Here is a 25,950-nt window from a genome sequence, read left to right as displayed (position 1 = left end):
ACAACACAACATAGTACAGACTTGGATACACATTATCCCAAATGCTAATCAATAAAAACATCTGTTAATTTTGCAACTCTTTTCTGCTTGTTTACAGCGGTAATTTCATAGGGGAATTGTCGGAGGTGCTCTCGTATTGTTACATCACCAAAATGTTAAGAATAACGGTGCAAACATGGCAGCTATTCTAAAACCTGGCCCAACTACTTCAGAAAGTATTCACACCCCTTGACCTTTTCCACATTTTGTTGTGGAAAAGATTTGCTTAACAAGTCACATAAATCGCAAGGAATAATAGTGTTTAACATGATTTTTTAATTCATATGTCATCTCTGTACCCCACACATACAATTATCTGTAAGGTCCCTCAGTCGAGCTGTGCATTTCAAACACAGATTCACCCACAAAGGCCAGGGAGGTTTTACAATACATCGCAAAGAAGGGCGGGCACCTTTTAGTAAAAAAAGAGCAGACATTGAATATCCCTTTGAGCATTGTGAAGTTCTTAATTTCAGTTGGGATGGTGTATCAATACACTCAGTCAATAGAAAGAGATACAGGTGTCCTTCCTAACTCAGTTGCTGGAGAGGAAGGAAACCGCTCAGGGTTTTCACCATGAGGCCAATGTTGACTTTAAAACAGTTCCAGAATTGAATTGCTGTGATAGTAGAAAACTGAGGATGGATCAATAACATTATAGTAGTTACTCCACAATTCTAACCTAATTGACAGAGTGAAAAGAAGGAAGCCTGTACATAATACAAAATATTCAAAAAAATGCATCCTGTTTGCAACAAGGCACTAAAGTAATACTGCAAAAAATGTGGCAAAACAATTCACTTTTTGTCCTGAATACAAAGTGTTATGTTTGGGACAAATCCAATACAACACATTACTGAGTACCACTCTCCATATTTTCAAGCATAGTGGTGGCTGCATAATGTTATGGGTATACTTATTATCGTTAAGGACTGGGGAGTTTTTCAGGATAAACTGAATGGAGCTAAGCACAGGCAAAATCTTAGAGGGAAACCTGGTTCAGTCTGCTTTCCACTAGATATTGGGAGATTAATTCACCTTCCAGCAGGACAATAAACTAAAACACAAGCCAAATCTGCACTGGAGTTGCTTACGAGGAAGACATTGAATGTTCCTGAGTGGCTAAGTTACAGTGTTGACTTAAATCTACTTGAAATTTTTTGGCAAGACCTGAATATGGTGTCAAGCAATGAGCAACAATGAATTTGACGGCGCTTGAATCATTTTGAAAATAATAATGGGCAAATGTTGCACAATCCAGGTGTGGAAAACTCTGAGACTTACCCAAAAAGACTCACGCCTGTAGTCGCTGCCAAAGTTGCTTCTACAAATTATTGACTTGTGGGTATCAATACTTATGTAAATTAGCTATTTTTGTATTTCTTTTTCAATACATTTGCAAAATTTTATTAAAACATGTTTTTACTTTGTTATTATGGGTTATTGTGTGTAGATGGGTGAGAGGGAAAAAAAGAAGCTATTTAATCAATTTTGAATTCAGGCTGTAACACAACCAAAAGGTGGAATAAGTCAAGAGGCATGAATATTTTCTGAAGGCATTGCATACGGCTCTTGGTCTGGTCTACTTAGTTCATTGACTTCCAATGAAACAGAAAAAATCGGAGTGGGATGTCTCACTTCCTCTTCCGTCTCTGGCTCTAGCATCTCTGCCACGTCATATAGGAGTGATATCAGAAGGAGGAAGAAAAAATATTCTGTTTCGATCAATGATGTAAACTAGTGATACACTCGAAAAAGGAGATCGATCAAGTCATCTCATTCCGATATTTATTCATCTGTACGTGCCCTTACATTGATGTCACCGTAAGTACATTGACATATTTTCTTGATTTAGCTAGCTACATTAGCATAGCTGAAGAGCAATGTTGTGAAGTGTAGCTAATGTCAGCTAGCCAGTAGATCTCGGATTAATTCATTTAGGGTTAGCTAACTAGCTAGCTATAATAAACATGTTAGCAAGTGTCAGAAAACGGAAAGGTAGTTACTCTCACTAGCTAGCTAGTTGTTGTAACGTTAGCTTGTCAGGGAAAACATTTGTCAGGAAAAAGATTGTGGTACTATGGAAACTTATGGCAAAGATTTATATAACTAAACCATTGTTCTATCTGTGCTTGTGGCAACATAGTTACTGTGCCTTTTGTAAATAGTGAACATTTTATGACAGCTAGCAGTGGTGTAAAAAGTACCCAATGGTCATACTTGAATAAAAGTAAATACCTTTAATAGAAAATGACTCAAGTAAAAGTGAGTCACCCAGTAAAATACTACTTGAGTAAATTGGTTTTAAATATACATAAGTATCAAAAGTACATGTAATTGCTAAAATATATTAAAGTATCAAAAGTAAAAGTATAAATCATTTCAAATCCCATATGTTAAGCAAACCAGAGGACACCATTTTCTTGTTGCTTTATTTACAGATGGCCACGGGCACACTTCAACACTCAGACATAATTTACAAATGAAGTATTTGTGCTTCGTGAGTCCACCAGGTCAGAGGCAGTAGGAATGGCCAGGGATGTTCTCTTGATAAGTGCTTGCATTGGACTATTTTCCAGTCCTGCTAAGCATTCAAAATGTAACAAGTACTTTTGGGTGTCAGGAAAAATGGTACAAAGTCCATTATTTTCTTTACAGATGTAGTGAAGTAAAAAAATATATATAAATAGTGAAGTACAGATACGACTTAAGTAGTACTTTTAAAGTATTTTTTACTTGAGCTCGTTTTACCACAGACCGCTAGCAATGAACTAACCTTACTCTTCTAGATTCATCAAGGGAAAGACATAAACACTTCCATAACTAGACCAGTCCTTCGCTGTTTATGAAACAATTCTAGGCAAGATAATTGACTTTGACCACCATCAGTCAGTTCCCTTACTTGGCAAAAGGTGGACGGTAGGCCTAAATTCTTGTTCTATGGCTGCACCCAAGTGTGTCCACATAGTGGGGTAGGTCCAACTCCTGTTACACGTCCTGGATAGGAGGAGAGTATAGGAGAACATATCCTGAACACAATACAGTTGTAATTCAATCCCAGTAAATGGGACATGGAGATAAGGAGTTATTTCACCTTACAAAGCCAAGAGGAGAGAATGGTATCAATAAATGATTCATACAAATTCTTCAAGTTGAATGTTAGTCACTCACTGACATTGTCTACCATTTTGGAAACTGCCCTGAGTGTCTTTCAACCCAAATTTAGACTCATTTTGTTCCTCATTACTATTTTATACCGTATTTGCTCGGTCAAAGTCCACTGTCTGTACATCAGAACTGAATTCGTCATTTCAAAAGTAAACATATTAAGCTAATCTTGGAGAAAGGATTTACACACTATATACAGTTAGTATTTGATTAGTACATACATTTTATTCCCACACCTTTACGTCACAGTTTTGCTAACATTAAACGTGTGTGTGTGTGTGTGTGTGTGTGTGTGTGTGCAGAGCCTGTGGGATGCTGCTGGATGAGACGCCACTATTCGAGCCAGCTCTGCTCCAGGAGCTGGACTGGAGTAGCAAGACAGTGTCCTTCTCTCCCCCAATCTCCCCCTCCCAGCCTGGGGAAGGTCTGGTCCTCAGGCCTCTCTGCACAGCCGACTTCAACAGGGGTAAGGAAGGAAGGAAGGGCCACTACAACACACTGCTTTATCTGGGTTGTGTGCATTCGGCACCAACCGGAAGAAAACGGACTGAAGCAGGAACGGTCATTTTGAGTTTTCCTTTGCAAAACCTTTTGCTACAGTGTTCCCTTATGAGCACGACCCTGACTGACACATTCCAAATAATAAGACTGACTTAGCTGAACAACAATAAGAGACTGACTGACTTGTGTATTACAATAGTAGCATTCCTGAAAGTCAGTGTTTTCACAATGAGACTGACCTGTCTGGTTCAACAGTCGTGCATTCTATTCTATGTCTAAAATAAAATGTTGAATGTAAGTTTCCTAATAGTTCCAATGTTGTTTTTGCTACACAGGATTCTACAAGGTGTTATCCCAACTCACAACTGCAGGGGATGTTACGCCAGAGCAGTTTATTAGTATGTTCCAATCAAAGCCTGGGCATGGCAATACACATTGACTGGTTCATTTTGACATGTTGTAAAGTGAATGTATATTCAGATTTTTCATCATTACACAATCATAGAAAACACACATTCTTCAGTAAAAAGGTCCTCAATAAGTGTTTTGCCATATGATATCCTGTCCTTCAGATATAGATGCACACACTACCCAAAATGATCCTGTATATTCTCTCATAGAGAAATTTGAGCACATGAAAAAGACTGGGGACTACTATGTCATCGTGGTGGAGGACACAAACCTGGGACAGATTGTTGCCACGGCCACATTGATCACAGAGCACAAGTTCATTCATTCCTGTGCAAAGGTAGGGTTTACCAACAAGCAATCTACCTTAAACCCTCCCTGGATCTGTGTCAACTCCTTTTTGATTGATGTACTTGGTCTAATCTTATCGGTCCGAATCGTGACAGACACACACGTAACATTGCATTGATAACAATGGGATATTTTGCTCAAAACCACACGTTTGTCACAATGTTATTCAGCCCATTGAAGACTTCAAAATGTCTGACATTTTGTCTCATTCACAGAGAGGAAGGGTGGAGGAGGTGGTTGTCAGTGACGTGTGCCGGGGAAAACAGCTGGGGAAACTGTGAGTAGTCTCCACTGAGCTTAAAGGAAAAATCCACACAAAAAAAAACACTTCCACTGTTAAGTCTCAAAATGTTTTGCATGTCAGCAGTCAGTTTGCTTCTTGAAAATCCTATTGACAAGAAGCAGTGTTACTTTAATTTAACTAGGCAAGTCAGTTAAGAACAAATTCTTATTTATAATGACGGCCTAGGAACAGTGGGTTAACTGCCTTGTTCAGGGGCAGAACGATAGATTTTTACCTTGTCAGCTCGGGGATTCGATCTAGCAACCTTTTGGTTACTGGCCCAACTCTCTAACCTCGAGGCTACCTGCCGCCCCATCATGACTTGACTGCTGACATGCAAAATATTTTGGGACTGTATGAACAGTAAACTAATGAAAAAAATACCAAAATATAGTTTGAATTAATTGGTAGTCCTTGCCTCTCTTCCAACCCGTTCTGTAATACTAGCTGGTAAACATGGGCGTTACATTTCACAGTGAGGTTGTAGCTTTAGCCAACTTGTCTTGCAAAACAAGGCGGGCTATTGTCCTTTGTTAAACTCTTCGTTAACGGTTCTTGTTCTCTCACCAATTTCAGGTTAGTGTCGACCCTGACACTCCTCAGCAAAAAATTAGATTGCTACAAAATAACATTGGAATGTGCACCCAAGAACGTGGCCTTCTACACAAAGTTTAGCTACTCGGCATCAGACGAGACTTACATGCAGTGTCGATTCTTTGATTGAGGGTCGTTCTCCCTCCCTGGGATTTGACTTGAAGAAATTGGTTCCAGGACATTGTCATATTGGTTCAACATCCCAGGATCCCCCAACGTTCAAGTCGTCTCCCCACCGTCAGAGCTACCTCACCTGGGGGAGATTTGGCATTGTGTCCCTGGCTTCCCCAGCTTCTTAACAAAGGAATGTCAAGCCAGTCTGGAATTTGGGACATGCAATAAAGTGCTCTCTGCGCTTTATAGGAAACACATTGAATAATTTCTTTTTCTGTTTTACAAATGTGAGGGTTTAGTTAATATTTACATGTGTTAATTGCAATTTAAGATTTGCAGACTGGTCCACATGACATATCCGAAGGCAAGTAAAAAGTCCCACATTGACCATTTGGTAACGGTTTGATATAATTTTTGTTGGATTGATGTAGGGCAGAACTTGGGACATTGATTATGCTAAGGTACTGCATATTTATTTTGGGAAATTTGACAATCACCCACTGAAATTGTATTTTCTGTTCATTGGCAAAGACTTTGATCGCTGTGCCCTTTAGACTAACTGTGCTTGCAACCTATTGGGCAGCACAGAATTGCTTTCACTAGTGATCATGGGTTATTTCAGACCTCAGGAAGTTCAAGTTGTACATAAGTAAAATCATGTATAGGTTTGAGGGAATTCTGTTCTAGAAAATACATAGCTACATTTGGTATGAAGATATGGGTAAAATAATTGTAGTGAAAGCTTATTTATTCAACCTTAGGTTTTTTCAGTTTAGTTTTGGCAACTGGGGACATTTTTACTCTATGTAAAATGCAAATAAATTATTTTTACACTGGTTGTTACTTTGTTGGTCAAAATACAAAAACCTAAACGTATAATATTTGGGAGCAATGTGTTAAAGAATACAAAAGACATGTTAGATGTTTGTTTATTGAGCAATGGGTCGTTAATTCTCTGGCAAGCTGTTTCTCAATTGTAAACCTGATCTGTCCAACATTCCTAATTCCCTAATATGGGCCCAGCATTGGGCATTTACTTCCTATTACTGTACCTTACGACAACTGCCACCTTCTGGCGAAAAATAATTCAAGTATCAAAAGTGCATTATTGCAATACTGTCCCGCTGCAAATGCAAAATGCTATAAAACCTTCAGTGCACACAGGTCACTTATGAAATTGTATCCTTCGGTCTCAGACGTCAGGAAGTGGACCCAATGGTCTCCGACCCCCCTTTAGAAAATGTTTAATATTTAAATTATCCATACAAATGTAAAAAAGGAAAAAAAGTGCACTGTATGTGATGACGGCTATCTGCATAATAAGCCTATCCGTTCTGCTCAGTAGTGACCTGCATTCCCCCAAAATCCTCGTCTTCTTCCAGGCTTCGTTTCAGGCTGCCTGTGAGGTACAGATTGAGTCAAAAATCCGTAAAGAAAGACTGGTGACAAGGTTAATAAACTGTAAAACTCAATTTAATCCAAACTAAAAATCAACTTCGTGGGATGAAAACCAGTTATAATTGGGCATATTTGAGTGCACACATTCTGCCCAGTCACTGAACAATAATAATCAGCTACTTTCAATGTGTTGCATTATAGGAATGATCTGACTTGCACCCATTGATTGTACACGAATGTGCTAGGTTGATATGGGGTAGAGAATAACTTATTTTGACATTAATGAAAAACATGAACAATGGTAGCTATGATGACACAGCCATGTTGAAATGAGCCTTGCTGTTGGAAAACCACAGAAAGTGTTGGTACATAAGCACCTCCCTCAACTGCAATAGACTTCTTTCTAGGCAGTTTTGTAAGTCAATCTCAAATGCACCCACGGTGACACAATAAGCCCAGGTTCTTGGAACTGTCACCTGAATGCAAGTTGCACACACTGACCTGGCATTCCAGCATGCAGGGAGAACGATCTGCCCAGCTGTATTGGAGACATCTTGATGGTCAGTTTAGCTGAGTAGATCGCTTCATATTCCTAGAAAACCCAGAGATGGAGGGCGCAACGTTACAAACATTCAGACAGACAGACATTTATGTATCTGCCAAATTTGTAATGTTGAAACCCATTGAACATCCCTCACGCCATTTTGGTATATCAGTGGTCAGAGCTGTTTGGAAGGTTGAGTCCACAACTTTATACAGAGGACCCTACCTGTAATTGATGCACAAATCCCACGTTAGGGTTGATGCAGAATCTCCTCTCCTGAACGTGGCTGAAAGCATCCCTGCAGAAGAACCAGCAAAATACAGCAGGACATGTGACTAGATCTTTGGTCACCATGCAWCTGGACAGCAGCAATACATGGAGTGAACTCATTATAATGTCTATGAACTAGAGCGATATGGACAAAAAAAAATCCATATTGCGATACATTTACATTTTGTTTGCAATAATCAGCGATAAATTACAGTAAATACTTTTAGGGAGAGATACTAGCTGGGCGATATGGAAAAAAGTAATATTGCAATAAATGTAACTACACTGAACAAAAATATAAACGCAACCATTTCAAAGATTTTACTAAGTTGCAGTTCATATAAGGAAATCAGTCAATTGAAATCAATTCCTTAGGACCTAATCTATGAATTTCACATAGCAGGGGTGCAGCCATGGGTGGGCCTTGGAGGGCATAGGCCCACCCACTTGGCAACCAGGCCCACCCACTGGGGAGCCAGGCCTAGCCAATCAGAATGAGTTTTCCATCACAAACGATCTTTATTACAGACATAAATACTCCTCAGTGTACACCAACCCACACACCCCATAATGACAAAGCGAAAACAGGGTATACATTTTTACAAATGTATATATATAAAAAAATACCCTTTACTATGAGACTCAAAATGGAGCTCTGGGGCATCCTGTGTCTACAACTTGATTGGAGTCCACCTGTGGTAAATTCAATTTATTGGACATGATTTGGAAAGGCACACACCTGTCTAAAAACCAAGCCATGAGGTCAAAGGAACTGTCCGTAGAGCTCCAAGACAGGATTGTGTCGAGGCAGAGATCTGGGGAAGGTTACTAAAACATTTCTGCAGCATTGAAGGTCCCCAAGAACACAGTGGCCTCCATCATTCTTAAACGGAAGACGTTTGGAACCACCAAGATCCTTCCTAGAACTGGCTGCCCGGCCAAACTGAGCAATCGGGGGAGAAGTACCTTGGTCAGGGAGGTGACCAAGAACCCGATGGTCACTTTGACACAGCTCCAGAGTTCCTCTGTGAAGATGGGAGAACCTTGCAGAAGGACAACCCTCTCTGCAGCACTCCACCAATCAGGCCTTTATGGTAGAGTGGCCAGACGGAAGCAACTCCTCAGTAAAAGGCACATGACAGCCTGCTTGGAGTTTGCCAAAAGGCACCTAAAGGACTCTCAGACCATGAGAAACAAGATTCTCTGGTCTGATGAAACCAATATTTAACTCTTTGGCCTAAAAGCCAAGTGACACGTCTGGAAGAAACCTAGCACCATCCCTACGGTGAAGGATAGTGGTGGCAGCATCATGTTGTGGCAATGTTTTTCAGCGGCAGGGACTGGGAGACTAGTCAGGATCAAGGGAAAGATGAACGGAGCAAAGTAGAGATCCTTGATGAAAACCTGCTCCGGACCTCAGACTGGGGCCAAGGATTCACCTTCCAACAGGATAATGACCCTTAGCACACAGCCAAGGCAATACAGGAGTGGCTTCGGGACAAGTTTCTGAATGTCCTTGAGTGGCCCAGCCAGAGCCCAGACTTGAACCTTATCGAACATCTCTGGAGAGACCTGACAATAGTTTAGCAGCGACACTCCCCAACCAACCTGACAGAGCTTGAGAGGATCTGCAGAAAAGAATGGGAGAAACTCCCCAAATACAGGTGTCAAGCTTGTAGCGTCATACCCAAGAAGACTCGAGGCTGTAATCGCTGCCAAAGGTGCTTCAACAAAATACCGGGTAAAGGTTCTGAATAATTATGTAAATGTGATCGTTTTTATTTTTAATACATTTGAAAAACTTTTTTTTGCTGTTTTTGCTTTGTCATTATGGGGTATTGTGTGTAGACTGATGAGGGGGAAATCAATTTAAGAATAAGGCTGTAACATAGCAATGTAGAAAAAGTCAAGGGGGCCGAATACTTTCCGAATGAACTGTATATACTCACAGAAAGCTGTGTATCTCCTCTCTGTAACTAGAACAATAGCTGCATTTTGAACGACGTTCACATGCTTGTGCTACTCAGAATGCATCGCTCTCTCCTCCACACGGACCGCGGGGAGACGGAGTGAGTCAGCAGCGAAACAGGGACAGGCAGATACTTTCGTAGCAGGACTCAACACAATGCATAGGATTTTACTGTTGAACAAATTATGGTTTTATAACCATCTACACGAACGCTGTGGAGCAAAATCACCGACATTTGCTTTGGTAAGAGGAAGGCGATGTCCGTGTTGGCCATTTTCGGTTTATCATTCCAGCTCTACTCTGAACTAGCTAGCAATAAATGAAGCCTGCTTGGTTTGTTGAACGGTCTTACCTGTATTTTACACCAAATGTCTCCATAAGGTATGCAATAACCAAGGCAGCACTGAAAGAAGAGAGAAGTATCAGGAAGATCAATCGACAAGCAAACAATTTTCAAACACACGGGATCTGTTCAAAATCAAATATTTTACACGAGGTAACCAACCTTCTTGATATCCCTGCGTTTCCATGAACTAGAACCTTTCCTATGTGAACAAGACAAGGAAAGAGTCAAGATAGATTTCTACGGGGAAATAGTAAGAATTCAAAAAGCACTTTCGCACAATCCAACAATTATCCAGGTGCAGAGTACAAGTAATGTCACATACAGTGCCTTCAGAAAGACTTTATGCAAATTTTATTGTGTTACAAAGTGGGATTGAAATTGATTTAATTGTAATTTTTGGTCAATGATCTACACAAAATACTCAAATGTCAAAGTGTCAAAATAAAACACTATCTACACTAAACAAATATATAAACGCAACATGTAAAGTGCCGGTCCCATGTTTCATGAGATGAAATAAAATACAAGTAATTTTCCATATGCACAAAAAGCTTATTTCTGTCAAATGTTGTGCACAAATTTGTTTACATCCCTGTTAGTGAGCATTTAATCCTTTCGCAAGATAATCCATCCACCTGGCAGATGTGGCATATCAAGAGGCTGATTAACCAGCACTATCATTACACAGGTGCACCTTATTCTGGGGACAATAAAAGGCCACTCTAAAATGTGCAGTTGTCCCAACACAATGTCACAGATGTCAAATTGAGGAAGCATGCATTTGTCAGTGACGGCAGGAATGTCCACCAGAGCTGTTGCCAGAGAATTTCTTGTTGATTTCTCTACCATAAGCCACCTCCAACATCATTTTAGAGAATTTGGCATTACGTCCAACCGGCCTCACAACCGCAGACCACCTGTAACCACGCCAGCCCAGGACCTCCACATGCAGCTTCTTCACCTGCGTGATTGTCAAAGGGAGGGGGAGTAGTTGTCTGTAATAAAGTCCTTTTGTGGCAAAAAAATAGTTCTGATTGGCTAGGCTCCCAAGTGGGTGAGCTTATGCCCTCCCCCAGGCCCACCCATGGCCACAGCCCTGCCCAGTCATGTGAAATCCATAGAMTAGGGCCTAATTAAAGTATTTCAATTGACTGATTTCCTTATATGAACTGTAACTCAGCAAAATCTTTAAAATTGTTGCATGTTGCGTTAATATTTCTGTTCAGTATAGATTAGTAMTCAACCCCCTGAGTCCATGCGTATTACAATCACCTTTGGCAGCGATTAAGATCTTACTGGCTAAGTCTAAGAGCGTTCCACACCTGGATTGTGTAACATTTGCCCATTATTCCTTTCAAAATACCTCAAGCTCTGTCAACTTCGTTGTTGATCATCGCTAGACAACCATTCTCAAGTCTTGACATATTTTCAAGCAGATTTAGGTCAAAACTGTAATTTGGCTACTCAGGAACAGTCACTGTCTTCTTGGTAAGCAACTCCAGTGTAGATTTGGCCTCGTGTTTTAGGTGATTTCATCTCCCAGTGTCTGGTGGAAAGCAGACGAACAGGTTTTCCTCTCGGGTTTTTCCTGTGCTTCGCTCTGTTTCTTTTTAATCCTGAAAAACTTGATTACTCGATTACAAGCATACCCATAACTTGATGGAGCCACCACTATGCTTGAAAATATGGAGAGTGGTACTCAGTAATGTGTTGTATTGGATTTGCCCAAACAACTGTATTCAAGAGAAAAAGCTAATTGCTTTGACACAATTTTGCAGTATTACTTTAGTGCCTTGTTGCAAAAAGGATGCATGTTTTTGAATATATACAGTACCAGTCAAAAGTTGACTCATTCCAGGGTTTTTATTTTGACTATTTTCTACATTGTAGAAATAACACATATGGAGTCATATAGTGACCAAACAAGTGTTAAATCAAAATATATTTTACATTTGAGATTCTTCAAACGAGCCCCCCATTGCCTTGATGGCAGCTTGAACATGCTTGGCATTCTCTCAACCAGCTTCATGAGGTAGTCACCTGGAATGCATTTCAATTAACAGGTGTGCCTTGTTAAAAGTTAATTTGTGGAATATCTTAATGCATTTGAGCCAATCAGTTGTGTTGTGACAAGGTAGGGTTGGTATACAAAAGATAACCCTATTTGGTAAAAGACGAAGTCCATACTAGAACAGCTCAAATAAGCGGAGAGAAACGACAGTCCATCATTACTTTAAGACATGAAGGTTAGTCAATCCGGAAAATTTCAAGAACTTTGAACGTTTTCAAAATGCAGTTGCAAAGACCAAGCGCTATAATGAAACTGGCTCTCATGAGGACTGCCACAGGAAAGGAAGACCCCGAGTTACTTCTGCTGCAGAGGATAAGTTCATTCGTTACCAGCCTCAGAAATTGCAGAACAAATAAATGCTTCAGAGTGCAAGTAACAGACATCTCAACATCAACGTTCAGAGGAGACTGCATGAAATCAGGCCTTCATGGTCAAATTGCTGCAAAGAAACCACTACTAAAAAGATAAACAAAAAGAAGAAACTTGATTGGGCCAAGAAACACGAGCAATGGACATTAGACCCCTGGAAAGTCCAAATTTGAGATTTTTTTGGTTCCAACCACTGTGTCTTTGTGAGATGCAGAGTAGGTGAATGGATGATCTCTGCATGTGTGGTTCCCACCGTGAAGCATGGAGGTYGTGTGATGGTGCTTTGCTGCCCACACTATCAGTGATTTATTTTGAATTCAAGGCACACTTAACCAGCATGGCTACCAGCATGGCAGCATTTGAAGTTTTCGTTCATTAGCGTAAATTTGTATGGACACGTGTACTACACATGCTAGCCAAAGTTGCTAATTCGACAGAAGTAATGGAAATTATAAAACAAAACAACGATTTATTGTGGAACTAGGATTCCTGGCACTGCATTCTGATGAAAGATCATCAAAGGTAAGGGAATATTTATGATGTAATTTCGTATTTCTGTTGACTCCAACATGGCGGAGAATGGCTGAGCGCCGTCTCAGATTTAAAAAATAACTTTAGTAAAAAGTATACCATGCAATAATCTAACACAGCAGTTGCATTAAGAACCAGTGTATCTGTAATTATATGTACAACATGTATCTTTCATCAAAGTTTTATGATGAGTATTTCTGTATTTCACGTTGCTCTCTGTAATTATTCTGGCTGCTTTGGTGCTATTTGTGATGGTGGCGCCAATGTAAAACCATGATTTGTGGCTATAAATATGCACATTACCGAACAAAACATAAATGTATTGTATAACATGATGTCATATGAGTGTCATCTGATGAAGATGTTCAAAGGTTAGTGATTCATTTTATCTCTATTTGTGGGTTTTGTGAAAGCTATCTTTGCTGTGAAAAAATGGCTGTGTTTTTTTGGATATGGTGGTGAGCTAACATAAATATATGTTGTGTTTTCGCTGTAAAACATTTAAAAAATCAGACATGTTGGCTGGATTCACAAGATGTTTATCTTTCATTTGCTGTATTGGACTTGTGATTTCATGATATTATATTATTTACCTGTGGCGCTATGCTAGGCTATGCTAGTCAGCGTTTCTGATGACAATGATCCCAGATCCAGGATGGGTGGTTCAGAGAGGTTAACTTAATGCTTGCCATAACAAAGGGGTTGAATACTTATTGACAAGGCATTTTTGAAAAACATAATTCCAATTTGACATTATGGGATATTGTGTGTAGGCCAGTGACAAAACATGAATGTAATCAATAAAAAATTCAGACTAACAAAATATGAAAAAAGTTGAGGGGTGTGAATACTTTCTGAAGGCACTGTAGAAGGAAAAGAAGTACCTGCACATTGTTGTATGCTCAGTTTTTTGGAATGAAATTCTAAAGACAATATTCAATCCAATTAAATACATTTTTATTACCTCCGCTTGCTAAACAGCCATCAATAAATTCTTTAGTCTGTGGATAGAGGAGAAAATACATTTAGGCATACTAACAATAACATGGCAGGTTAGGCTGCAGTACATTGTAACATTATCCACCACATTTAGCTCATGCTGAAACTCACCATAGGGAAATATCTAATTATGTTCTCCACAGGATTGTCGGCAATATCTAAAACGAGGTATCTGAAAACAGAAGAAAGCAGGCCAACATGAATTAGCTGATAGATTGAGTGAGAGATTTCATTTAGCTGAGTTTTAAACACGTACCCATTCTCAGTTTGTTTCTTACCTAAATTTATGTGGGAAGTTGGCCTTTATAAAATTTGCCTCAATATCTTGGCGAACACACACTAAATGCGTTATCTCCTGTCTTTCAAGGATGGAAAGCTAAAAGAGGACAAAAAGGTTCAGTTAACAGCACATTGCACAAACTCAAAAAAGTTACTATTTTATGGCCCAGGACCTTCAACATTTCAATAACTKATTTTAAGGGCCATCCACCCCGAAGACGCTAACTATAACTATGAGAATAAACTACACAACTAGAAAATGTTGGCGAACATCCACACTAGAGGAAAGGTCATCGTTCTACAGTACACATGTCAATCAACTGATCAACACATCCTACTGCACGCTGTAGGCCTATTAATACAGCCTGGTCTCAGACTAGCCGTAGTAAATGTAAATCAAAATCTGGCAAACTCAAATTGGTATGTTGTTATGTTTGGTATGGTACATAAGACAGGTTACTTAAAGAGTAACTTGTGAAAAAAAATGGGGGGGAAAAACATTTAAATCCAGATGTTTTAGGTTTAGTTAGCAGGTGACAGTGCACCTTATTTGGCAAGGGTGTTGCTGGTGTGTGCAAATGTATTTTCCATGATGCTACCTTGACTAAGCTATTAATGTTACACAATTCTAAAGGCAGTAAGGCACATTTCCGCATATGACCAAATTCAAAGTTTTTGCTTACCGTTTCATACACATCTGTGCTTTTACAAAGAAAACATGTAGGCTATGAGGATTTATATTTGTAGCTACATCCATCGGCACAAGAAATAGATGACAATGGTGGCCATGTCAACTCGTATTATTWTTCCAAACTGCTATAACCGATTGTTGGCACAGTCCACTAAATACAGGTGGCTTATAGTTCAATGGTTGTGAGTTCTAAACCCACATGGGGAAGATATCTTCACTTTTTTTATCCTCTCTTCACAATATTCATCCTGTGCCCACACAATTCTAATTATGAAAAGTAAAAGTATACCTGTGAGAGGGGTTGCCCCGGTAGTAGTTGTAGGTTTTTATACAGTACCCAAGACCAGTCTGAATTCATTTGACCATTGGAAAAAGAGTTACTGCGTAAATACTGCAATGTGGGTTGGATTTAATTGAGCCCCTAATCTTCATCTTCAAGGTGATTGCACTTTTCTAAAGTGTGATTATAACCTACCCCAAATTTTGAAATATATATATTTTTAAATGGCAATTCAAACAAAGCCAATATGCGGTGATAATTAGGGATGCACGATATATCGGTGAACATATCAGTATCGGCCCATGTCTAGTTTAACGCCGATGTGAAAAACCGATGTCAAAGCTGATGTGCATACCTATATAAACGTAGGTACATGACGCAATGACGGCACGTAATATGTTGTGCTACATGTGCAACACAGCATTCCTAACTTAGCCCACAGAGTTAGAGCAAGAAAATTTCAGCGAGACAATTCCAATGGCGAAATCCATTAACGTCAAGATAATGGAATTCGTTGCCCTTGACAATCAGTCGTTCTGCCGTGGGATGTTGGCTTTCGCGACTGGTCGAGCACCGGTACACACTAACGTTACCAAGTGCGCCATTGTGCAAATGTTTCCCTACCGGAGTTATACAGTAATAGCGTCACTGCTATTTGCTTCACGACATACTATGGAACGCCGTTTGGCTCTTTGCGTGTCAAGAAAGATACGTCAAATAACACTATTTGACAATAACACTATTTGACGCGTTAAAATAAGCTTTTCAATTGACACGTCAAATAACAGTTCTATTATAGAATGTTGTGTTCAGAATTCACGTGCAAGCCAAGCGCCACCACTACCATCAGTAGCACTGTCAAAGCTGTGCAAAAAAGTCTGCAAACAAGCAAACACCGGCCACGAATGATGCGTTTACAATACCGCGTTTGTAATAAAGCATTATTTGTTCGACCGCAACTTCTGGGGTAGCTTGCAAGCTTTAGCTTGGTACCTAGCTAGCTAGCACCAATACAACCAGCCTGAAAATAATGACCAGTAGAAACTGCAGTCATTTTCATTATTCTTAGCAATGATTTAGGAATCCTTGTGAGTAAGTATTAGCTAGATTGCCACTTGTTGTTCGCAAATTGAAATTTAACTTCAGTTCATGAACATAAATAGCTAGCCAGCTACTTAACCTTGTTGCCCAAAGCTAACATTATAAGCAGCCAGCTAGCTTCATCTGGCTAGTAAGGCTCGAAATGACCGGTGAAGCTAGCCACAATAAGAATTAGGCACAAGTGGAATTTGCGGTTTGCCTTCAAAATAAGAGTACCTCTTTGAAAGTGATTCAGAAGGTTACAATTGGTGGAATCATGCCATATTTAGACTCGATAATGTTAAACAAAGTTGGAATGTGAAGCGATGAAATGGGGTGTCAGTCTACTCGGTGACACACACAGAACACAACTGTGAAAAGTTTACACAAATATTAGCGTTGTAGCTCTAATCGCGGGACTGTGACTATGTCAAATCATCTCCCCAGTCAGCCTATTGTGTGTATTGACATTCATATTGCACTGTACAGGCTTACCCCATTTCATTGATCCCCAATCCTTAGGTATCAGTCTACTCAATACCCAATATATTTTCCCCCAACGTCCTCCTCAGAGTTATCAGACTTCAAAACATCCACGCAGTATTGTTTTTCCTTTGGAACGGTGTTCAACACACATAGGTTGACAATAAATGTGGCTCAATCCACAGTTGTTTGAATCCCGCAATAAGAGCTACAATGCTATTGTTTTCTGGGTGTCACTGAGCAGACTGATACCCCATGTCATTGATCCACAATCCATAGGTAAGGCTGTACAGTTAAATAAGTATGCCCCCAATTTAATTCTAAAGTATAATACATCGTGTGATTTAAACAGATTGTCAAACAAATTGTCTTTTGTTGTTTGTATATAACATTCCAACCRCGTTTAGCATTATCTATTCAATTCTGGCATAATTCTAAGATTTGTATTCATTTGCATCACTGTCAATGACACTTATTTTGAAGGCTAACCACAAAGTTCACTATGGTGGCTAGCTTCACATAGATGGGTCCGACCACCATTAATCAAATAAGAACTGTCTTATAAATTAGGGTTATTTTAAATGACACTTYGGTTCTGAGAATATGAAATACTTATGCCAGTGAGGGAGAAAGGGTAATGTATAACGTTTACATTATATCAGGTATCCTATTGAAATATTGAGTGCAGGGAAGTGATCACGTGGCAGGCATTGATAAGCGGAGAGAGCCATGGATTAGTGATGGGGGGGGGGTCGAGATCAGGTCAGATCACGTTATGGGAGAAATATAAGTTTATGGCCCGCATCACTTAGTGTCCTGCCTAGCAGTAAAGACACAATGTTTGTACAGATGTGAAGGAGGAGACTCAGCCTAGGAGGAATGGTTAAATATCAGTGCTTGTGTGAAAATGATTTTGTCTAATGCAGCTGTATTGATCGTCTGGGGAAAGCTTTCAGTGACCTTTGAATTTTTTACTCTGAGAATTAGAACCTAACACCTAGCTAAATTGTTAGCTAGCTAACTATAGCTACTGAAACAGATTGTCGTTTTGCGATGTTTTTGGGGAAGAACATTGTTTGCATCCATGAGCTAGCTAGCTTTTTTTTTTTAATGACCAGCACTGTAGGTGCGCGAGACAACTTCACCAGCATCATAGTATATGTTTCGATGAATCGATGTGACATGAAATACGAGTGATAGTGTAATCAATGTGTAATAACTACGTAAAAAAATGAATCAATGCGTTAACTTGTGACGTGCAGTCATATTCAGGTCCTGATTGGTCAACAAGCTTATTTGACGTGCATCTTTTTTGACATGCGAAGACCCAAACYGCGTTCCATAGAAATCCTGGTTGAGAAGGAAACGACTGAACAAATGAAACAGCAAATAAGTGAAAGAAATTGGTTTTGATTATGTTTTACTGATAATGGGGACATACGTAAATGACAATAAAACTTTTTGGTCAGTGGTGTGTGTGTAACCTTTATTTATCTAGGCAAGTGTCACGCCCTGACCTTAGTTATCTTTGTTTTCTTTATTATTTTAGTTAGGTCAGGGTGTGACATGGGGGATGTTTGTGTGTTTTTTTGTCTAGTCTAGGGGGTTTGTATTGTATAGGGGGTTTTGTAGAGTTCATGGGGTTGTGTTCAGTGTAGGTGTTTATGTAAGTCTATGGTTGCCTGGATTGGTTCTCAATCAGAGACAGCTGTCTTTCGTTGTCTCTGATTGGGAGCCATATTTAAGGCAGCCATAGGCATTAGGTAGGTTGTGGGTAATTGTCTATGTTTGACGTTAGTAGCTTGTGTCTGCACTTTCGTCTGTTAGCTTCACGGTCGTTTGTTGTTTTGTTTAGTTTGTATTAGTTTCGTGTTTGTGTCATCTTCTCAAATAAATAGAAGATGTATCTATATCACGCTGCGCCTTGGTCCTCTCTTTCACCGAACGACGATCGTGACAGCAGTCAGTTAACTTCACTAGGATAGCATTAGGAATTTTGGATGAAAAGCATGCCCAAACTACACTGCCTGCTACTCAGGCCCAGAAGCTAGGATATGCATATACAGTGGGGCAAAAAAGTATTTAGTCAGCCACCAATTGTGCAAGTTCTCCCACTTAAAAAGATGAGAGAGGCCTGTAATTTTCATCATAGGTACACTGCAACTATGACAGACAAAATTAGAAGAAAAAAATCCGGAAAATCACATTGTAGGATTTTTAATGAATTTATTTGCAAATTATGGTGGAAAATAAGTATTTGGTCACCTACAAACAAGCAAGATTTCTGGCTCTCACAGACCTGTAACTTCTTATTTAAGAGGATCCTCTGTCCTCCACTCGTTACCTTTATTAATGGCACCTGTTTGAACTTGTTATCAGTATAAAAGACACCTGTCCACAACCTCAAACAGTCACACTCCAAACTCCACTATGGCCAAGACCAAAGAGCTGTCAAAGGACACCAGAAACAAAATTGTAGACCTGCACCAGGCTGGGAAGACTGAATCTGCAATAGGTAAGCAGCTTGGTTTGAAGAAATCAACTGTGGGAGCATATTTAGGAAATTGCGAGACATACAAGACCACTGATAATCTCCCTCGATCTGGGGCTCCACGCAAGATCTCACCCCGGGGGTCAAAATGATCACAAGAACGGTGAGCAAAAATCCCAGACCACACGGGGGACCTAGTGAATGACCTGCAGAGAGCTGGGACCAAAAGTAACAAAGCCTACCATCAGTAACACACTACGCCGCCAGGGACTCAAATCCTGCAGTGCCAGACGTGTCCCTCTGCTTAAGCCAGTACATGTCAGGCCCGTCTGAAGTTTGCTAGAGAGCATTTGGATGAATCCAGAAAGAAGATTGGAGAATGTCATATGGTCAGATGAAACCAAAATAGAACTTTTTGGTAAAAATCAACTCGCGTGTTTTGAGGACAAAGAATGCTGAGTTGCATCCAAAGAACACCATACCTATACTGTGAAGCATGGGGGTGGAAACATCATGCTTTGGGGCTGTTTTTCTGCAAAGGGACAGGACGACTGATCGTGTAAAGGAAAGGAATGAATGGGCCATGTTTCGTGAAGATTTTGAGTGAAAACTCCTTCCATCAGCAAGGGCATTGAAGATGAAACGTGGCTGGTCTTTCAGCATGACAAGACCAAACACACACTGCCGGGTAACAAAGGAGTGGCTTCGTAAGAAGCATTTCAAGGTCCTGGAGGCCTAGCCAGTTCTCCAGATCTCAACCCCATAGAAAATCTTTGGAGGGAGTTGAAAGTCCCGTGTTGCCCAGCAACAGCCACAAAACATCACTGCTCTAGAGGAGATCTGCATGGAGGAATGGGCCAAAATACCAGCAACAGTGTGTGAAAACCTTGTGAAGACTTACAGAAAACGTTTGACCTCTGCCAACAAAGGGTATATAACAAAGTATTGAGGTAAACTTTTGTTATTGACCAAATACTTATTTTCCACCATAATTTGCAAATAAATTAATCAAAAATCCTACAATGTGATTTTCTGGATTTTTTTTTCTCATTTTGTCTGTCATCGTTGAAGTGTACCTATGATGAAAATTACAGGCCTCTCATCTTTTTAAGTGGGAGAACTTGCACAATTGGTGGCTGACTGAATACTTTTTTGCCCCACTGTAATTGGTAGATTTGGATAGAAAACACTAAAATAATGTCTGTGAATATCATAATCATAACATCCATGTTGACAATCTGGAAAGGTGGGTGGGAATCCCCTGTTTTGCCCTCAACTGGTTTAGGTCATATCTATGTGGCAGAGATTTCTCAGTGAGCATGGGTGGTTCAGTCTTGTCACCAGCATCTTTTCAATTTGTTCAGTTTATACACCGCCCCCTCATACCCCAATACACAGGTAAATATTGGACTATAAATTATGCCTTCCTCAATTATACTTATGCTTGATTAATGTTAATGCATTGTCGAGAAGGAAACTACACGTAAGCATCTCTTTGGACAACGAATATCATACGTATCCCGTACATACGACTCATAAAACTTTAAACCTACTTTGGTGTCCCTCAGGGGTCAATTCTGGACACCATCCTTTTCCCCCTGTACATGCTTCCCCTTGGTGACATCATCCGCAATCATAACATTCAGTTTCACTGCTATGTGGATGACACGTAACTTTATTTACCAATCAGACCCAGTGACCAAGCTACCGTAGCCACCGTTCACAATTGTCTTGCTGATCAAATGTTGGATGTCTGACAATTTTCTCCAGCTCAATGATAAGAAATCAGATGTTTTATTTGGCCCCCACCTTGCTAGAACCCAGATTTTAAAAAGCCATGGTCATTTGTCCACCAATAAAAAGACTACGGCTAGAAACATTGGTGTCTTCTTTGACCTTGACCTAAACCTCAGGCTGCATATAAAAGGTTGTCCAGTCATTCTTTTATCATCTTAACATAGATACAGTAATGATTATATTTTAGTCACTAATCTGGATAAAGTTACACATGCTTTTATTTCCTCATGCCTAGATTACTGTAACTCTTTGTATACGCCTCAGGCAAATCACTCCAACGTCCGCAGTTTGTTCAATATTCTCCAGCTCTGCTTTAACAGGCAGCAGAAAATGTAACCATAACACACCTATTTTCAAAGCAAATTTTATTTGTCACATGCGCCAAATACAACAGGTATAGACAGGTATTCTTAAGAGCCCTTCTCAACCAACAATGCTGAGGTTTTTCAAAGTATTTTTTAAAATAATTGGCAAATAACTAAAGGAAAAATTGTAACAATAAAACAACAATAACAAGGGGTACGAGTCAATGTGCAGGGGTACGAGTTAGTCAAGGTCCCGGGTGGCTCAGTTGGTAGAGCATGGCGCTTGCAACGCCAGGGTTGTGGGTTCATTCCCCACGGGGGGACCAGGATGAATATGTATGAACTTTCCAATTTGTAAGTCGCTCTGGATAAGAGCGTCTGCTAAATGACTTAAATGTAAATGTAATATGTACATGTAAATCGGGGTAAAGTGACTATGCATAGATAAACAGAGTAGCAGCAGCATATGTGAAGGGTGTGAGTGTATCCGTGTGTGGCGTTAATATGCATGTCTGTGTGTGGTRAGGGTCCAGTGAGTGTACATCGAGCCTGAGCAAAAAAAAWTAAAAAAAATAGGTATAATAACTTACAAAATAAAGGGTCAATGCAAATAGTCTGGGAAGCAATTTGATTAAATGTTCAGCAGTCTTGGGGGTAGAAGCTGTTAAGTAGCCTTTTGGTCTAAGACTTGGCGCTCCGGTACCACTTGTCGTGCTGTAGCTGAGAGTTTAGCTTCTCTACACTGGCTACCAGTCCCTTTCAGAATACATTTTATAATTGCATTAATCAAATTTAAGGCTTGGTTTAGCCCCATCCTATATCTCTGATATTTGAATCTCCTTACAAGCCAGGACGCAACCGGAGATTCTTTGGCAGGGCCTTGTTGACCATTCCAAAGTCTAGGTTGAAAACAAAAGGAATCCGGGCATTTGCCATTAGGGCCCCTAAAACTTTGGAATGATCTGCCAGAGGAGATCAGGCATGCAAATTCAGTGCCTCTTTAAATCCCTGCTGAAGACACAATTTTAGAAAGATGATTTCAAAGTATGATTTTAATAAGCCATCTTTTTCATTCTCCATCCTCCAGTCTTTGTTTCTTTACTACTTTTATTTTATATATAACTTAAGTTAATATGACTTTGGCCTATGCTCTAGGCCTATTTTACATTCAGCAATAAGCAAGAGCAAGCCTGCTTCTCTCCTTGAACAGGCCTAGTATTACAAAAAAATCTCTAAATAAATGTCCTATAGCTTTTGTAGCCTATCGCTTTTCCTGGGACTCCACGAAACGAGGAATAGTGGAGAGTGTTGCGTAGCCTGTAGCCTACTGAGCCGGGGAACAGCTGGAGGAGGGAAGATTGAAGATGTGTAGCCAAAGTAAGAAGCTAAATATAAGCAAGATATTAGGCCATTCATTAAATATTAGCGCTATAAATATTTACCTGTCAGTGAGAGAAAAAAAGGAGTTAACATTATGAAATGGCTGCGCTCCGCAGACCAAAGTTGCACTATTGATTAGGCCTACGTTTTTAAACAAAATTACTCGACCTAGGCTAACAGTAAAATTTGAAATTGTATTATTGTTATCAAGTAGGCTACACAATTATTGTCTAGGATGTAAACTGCAGTGACGTAYGCTAATTTGAATAACTCAAATGTCCTATTTTGAATGCATGCTTCATGCCAAAATAACTGCATAGTCAAGGCCTGATTATGCAACCATTTGGATCAGTTATGGGTCTATTCGACAGTTTACAACAGGGCTATCAAAACGCTTTCCATAGAGGGCCTAGTGTCTGCAGGTTTTAGTTTTTTCCTTTCAATTAAGCCCTAGACTACCAGGTGTGGAGAGTTCCTTACTAATATTAATTCATCAATCAAGTACAAGGGAAGAGCAAAAACCCACATACTATCAGCCCCCCATAAAATTAGTTTGACACCAGTTGTTTACAAGGTTTAGAAAGGTACATTAGCAGGCCCCTCATATGGTGTATTTTGGAAGAAATTGGCTTCTGACACAGATGTGCTGTCTGTCGTGGATAATCAGTCTCCCAAGTCAAGCTATAATTAATGTGGCCAACATGCTCCCACAACCAGTTATTCAGGAAAGCTCACTGTGCYCTCTGCCTCCTGTCCTCTCCGAACGGCTATTCCTAGTTAGAACGCTTCAATAGAAGACGTTTTGGATTGATTGTTGACCGCGCTCTGAAAGTGACCCCAACGATAGCCATAGTTTTCCACCGTTTTTGTAGTTACTGTTGTCGTGTGGACGCTGCTGTTCACTTGAATTAGAACTACTTCAATGTTTATCGTCCTTGGTGTGGATGGCCCTTTACACGTAGTAGGGTCAGTTTGAGTGTAGGCTTTTGTTCCAGCCAAGCAGAAACACACCTGATTCTACTAATCACGTATCCCCCATCGTCAGTCGAGACTGACTTATTGAATGAGGTGTTACTGCTTGACTGMTCTGGAACAAAGGTCTGCACCCACACCTGCCCTCCGCAGATCAGAATAGCCACCCCTGTTTTAATTATGGTATACCAACTTACCTTGCTTTTCATAGCAGCTGAGTAGGGACCTAAAAACAGGCCTGGTAGAATTTCCTAACACAATGGGGAAACATGTTTTGGCATCATTATGAGATATGATGACTCAGCACTTCTGTTGCCCGTTTCAAGAATTCCACTTTGGGGAGAAAAGGGCATAGCTACCTGCATTTCTCGTCTCATTGGATACACCCAGTCCTGTGGAAGATATCAGAAAAGTCAAGGGATGTTAGCTGGCAGGCTAACTAGCTACTTAACGGTATATTTAAGCAATAATGTACGAGGGGGTGTGGTATATGGCCAATATACCACGGCTAAGGGCTGTTCTTACACACGACGCATCGCGGAGTGCCTGGACACCACAAACCCTATTGCTATTAAAAACTGGTTACCAAAGTAATTACAGCTGTAAAAAAAATAATGTTTTGTCATACCCGTGGTATGCTGATTGGCTGAAAGCCGTGGTATGAGACCATATAAAATACGTATGACAAAACAAAAATTATTACGTTTGTAACCAGTTTATAATAGCAATTAGGCGTTGTGTCGTCCCAAACAGCCTTTCGCCGTGGTATATTGGCCATATAACAGTTACAAACTAACTAACTCAGTTAGCTGACGTTGGGTAACTAGTTCACGGAACACATCTAATTTGAACAGAAATATCATTAACGGTCATTTAAAAATGCTTCAGACAAGATTACATTTAACTAACGTTAATCACATTTGTCGAGTGAGAGATGACATGTTAGATTAACGTTACGTTCATCTTACAAGGGCTGTTTTTGAGTATACTAACTTGTTAATTTAGCTAGCTGCGTTAGCTTTGCATGCTAGAATTTACCAATAGGTCCTCCTTGCAAGGAGGAAGGGACGGGAACTGAAGCTTATTCTCCTCGTCCATCTTGCAGTGTACTCGGGCGCCGGTGCCCCGGCCTGTCGCTCGGTTTCGGTGGTTTGCTAGCTAACACTGTACAATTGTAGGAGTTTGTTTTGAGGTTGCACATGCGTTTCCGCCATGCTGCTACCTTTCGGATGAGTCACGTGACCATAGACAAAACGTCACCACGTAGACGTTCTTCTTCGATGACGTTTAGCGGCGGTTGGAATCCAATAAATGTTGCATTACCGCCATCTACTAGACTGGCGTACAACTCCTTTATTCTTGCGTTTCCGCCATGCTGCTCCCTTTCGGATGAGTCACGTGACCATAGACAAAACGTCACCACGTAGACGTTCTTCTTCGATGACGTTTAGCGGCGGTTGGAATCCAATAAATGTTGCATTACCGCCATCTACTAGACTGGCGTACAACTCCTTTATTCTTTGCTTGAAAAAATATAACTTCTTCGATCACCACGTAGACGTGCTCTTAGCTGCTCTCTGTAAATAAATGGGAATTTCAATGCAGGATCCTTGGGACGTCACTATCCAATTGAAGTTAACATTGAAAATATAGACCCTTTTCTGTGTTTGCAAATGTTGCCACTCGAGGGCAATGTGCCAAAGTTGGTAGTAGAACAAGGGGGAGTTCTTATAGAACGCCAGCATGGCTCCTTGGCGAGAGAGTTGGAGTGAGGTCGGTCTAGAGGAAATGGCGAGTGTGCTTGAATCCGAAAGTGTGGCAAGTGAAGTGGTGTGGGGGCTGTGCTTTGGCAAAGTGGGTGGGGTTAAATCCTGCCTGGTTGGCCCTGTACAGGGGTATCGTCGTACGGGGCCACAGTGTCTCCCGACCCCTCCTGTCTCAGCCTCCAGTATTTATGCTGCAATAGTTTGTGTCGGGGGGCTAGGGTCAGTCTGTTATATCTGGAGTATTTCTCCTGTCTTATCCGGTGTCCTGTGTGATTTTAAGTATGCCACCTCTAATTCTCTCTTTCGGAGGACCAGAGCCCTAGGACCATGCCTTAAAACTACCTGGGCTGATGACTCCTTGCTGTCTCCAGTCCACCTGGCCGTGCTGCTGCTCCAGTTTAAACTGTTCTGCCTGCGGCTATGGAACCCTGACTTGTTCACCGGACATGCTGTTTTCGACTCTCTCTCTAC

General features: G+C 40.4%; 2 protein-coding genes across 2 annotated transcripts; one reads left to right on the top strand and one right to left on the bottom strand.

Annotated features, from left to right (window-relative positions):
- Positions 1 to 1,693: 1,693 nt before the first annotated feature.
- Positions 1,694 to 5,845, top strand: gnpnat1 (glucosamine-phosphate N-acetyltransferase 1). Its single transcript, XM_024135973.2, has 6 exons — positions 1,694 to 1,863; positions 3,510 to 3,673; positions 4,044 to 4,106; positions 4,329 to 4,456; positions 4,683 to 4,744; positions 5,327 to 5,845. The coding sequence occupies exons 1-6, from the start codon at positions 1,856 to 1,858 to the stop codon at positions 5,472 to 5,474; spliced, it is 573 nt and encodes a 190-aa protein (XP_023991741.1). The 5' UTR covers positions 1,694 to 1,855; the 3' UTR covers positions 5,475 to 5,845.
- A 668-nt stretch (positions 5,846 to 6,513) lies between these two features.
- LOC112068774 (serine/threonine/tyrosine-interacting protein) lies at positions 6,514 to 24,958 on the bottom strand. The gene is made up of 11 exons (XM_024135972.2): positions 24,752 to 24,958; positions 24,073 to 24,105; positions 23,911 to 23,964; positions 14,234 to 14,331; positions 14,067 to 14,127; positions 13,921 to 13,957; positions 10,145 to 10,184; positions 9,992 to 10,042; positions 7,626 to 7,698; positions 7,358 to 7,448; positions 6,514 to 6,857 (listed from the first exon to the last, which is right to left on the bottom strand). The coding sequence occupies exons 1-11, from the start codon at positions 24,809 to 24,811 to the stop codon at positions 6,784 to 6,786; spliced, it is 672 nt and encodes a 223-aa protein (XP_023991740.1). The 5' UTR covers positions 24,812 to 24,958; the 3' UTR covers positions 6,514 to 6,783.
- Positions 24,959 to 25,950: the final 992 nt, after the last annotated feature.

Source organism: Salvelinus sp. IW2-2015, unplaced genomic scaffold (assembly GCF_002910315.2).
Source record: "Salvelinus sp. IW2-2015 unplaced genomic scaffold, ASM291031v2 Un_scaffold702, whole genome shotgun sequence".
NCBI lineage: Eukaryota > Metazoa > Chordata > Actinopteri > Salmoniformes > Salmonidae > Salvelinus > Salvelinus sp. IW2-2015.
Note: the sequence above shows the minus strand (reverse complement) of the source record. Positions and strands in the feature narration are given on the sequence as shown.

Coding starts and splice junctions, on each gene's coding strand:
- gnpnat1 (XM_024135973.2), top strand. Junction 4,107..4,328: donor TACGCCAGAGCAGTTTATTA/GTATGTTCCAAT, acceptor ATTCTCTCATAG/AGAAATTTGAGCACATGAAA. Junction 4,457..4,682: donor TCATTCATTCCTGTGCAAAG/GTAGGGTTTACC, acceptor TCTCATTCACAG/AGAGGAAGGGTGGAGGAGGT.
- LOC112068774 (XM_024135972.2), bottom strand. CDS start 24,811: ATGGACGAGGAGAATAAGCTTCAGTTCCCGTCCCTTCCTCCTTGCAAG. Junction 23,965..24,072: donor CAATGAGACGAGAAATGCAG/GTAGCTATGCCC, acceptor CCATTGTGTTAG/GAAATTCTACCAGGCCTGTT. Junction 7,699..9,991: donor ACATTTGGTGTAAAATACAG/GTAAGACCGTTC, acceptor GTTCTTCTGCAG/GGATGCTTTCAGCCACGTTC.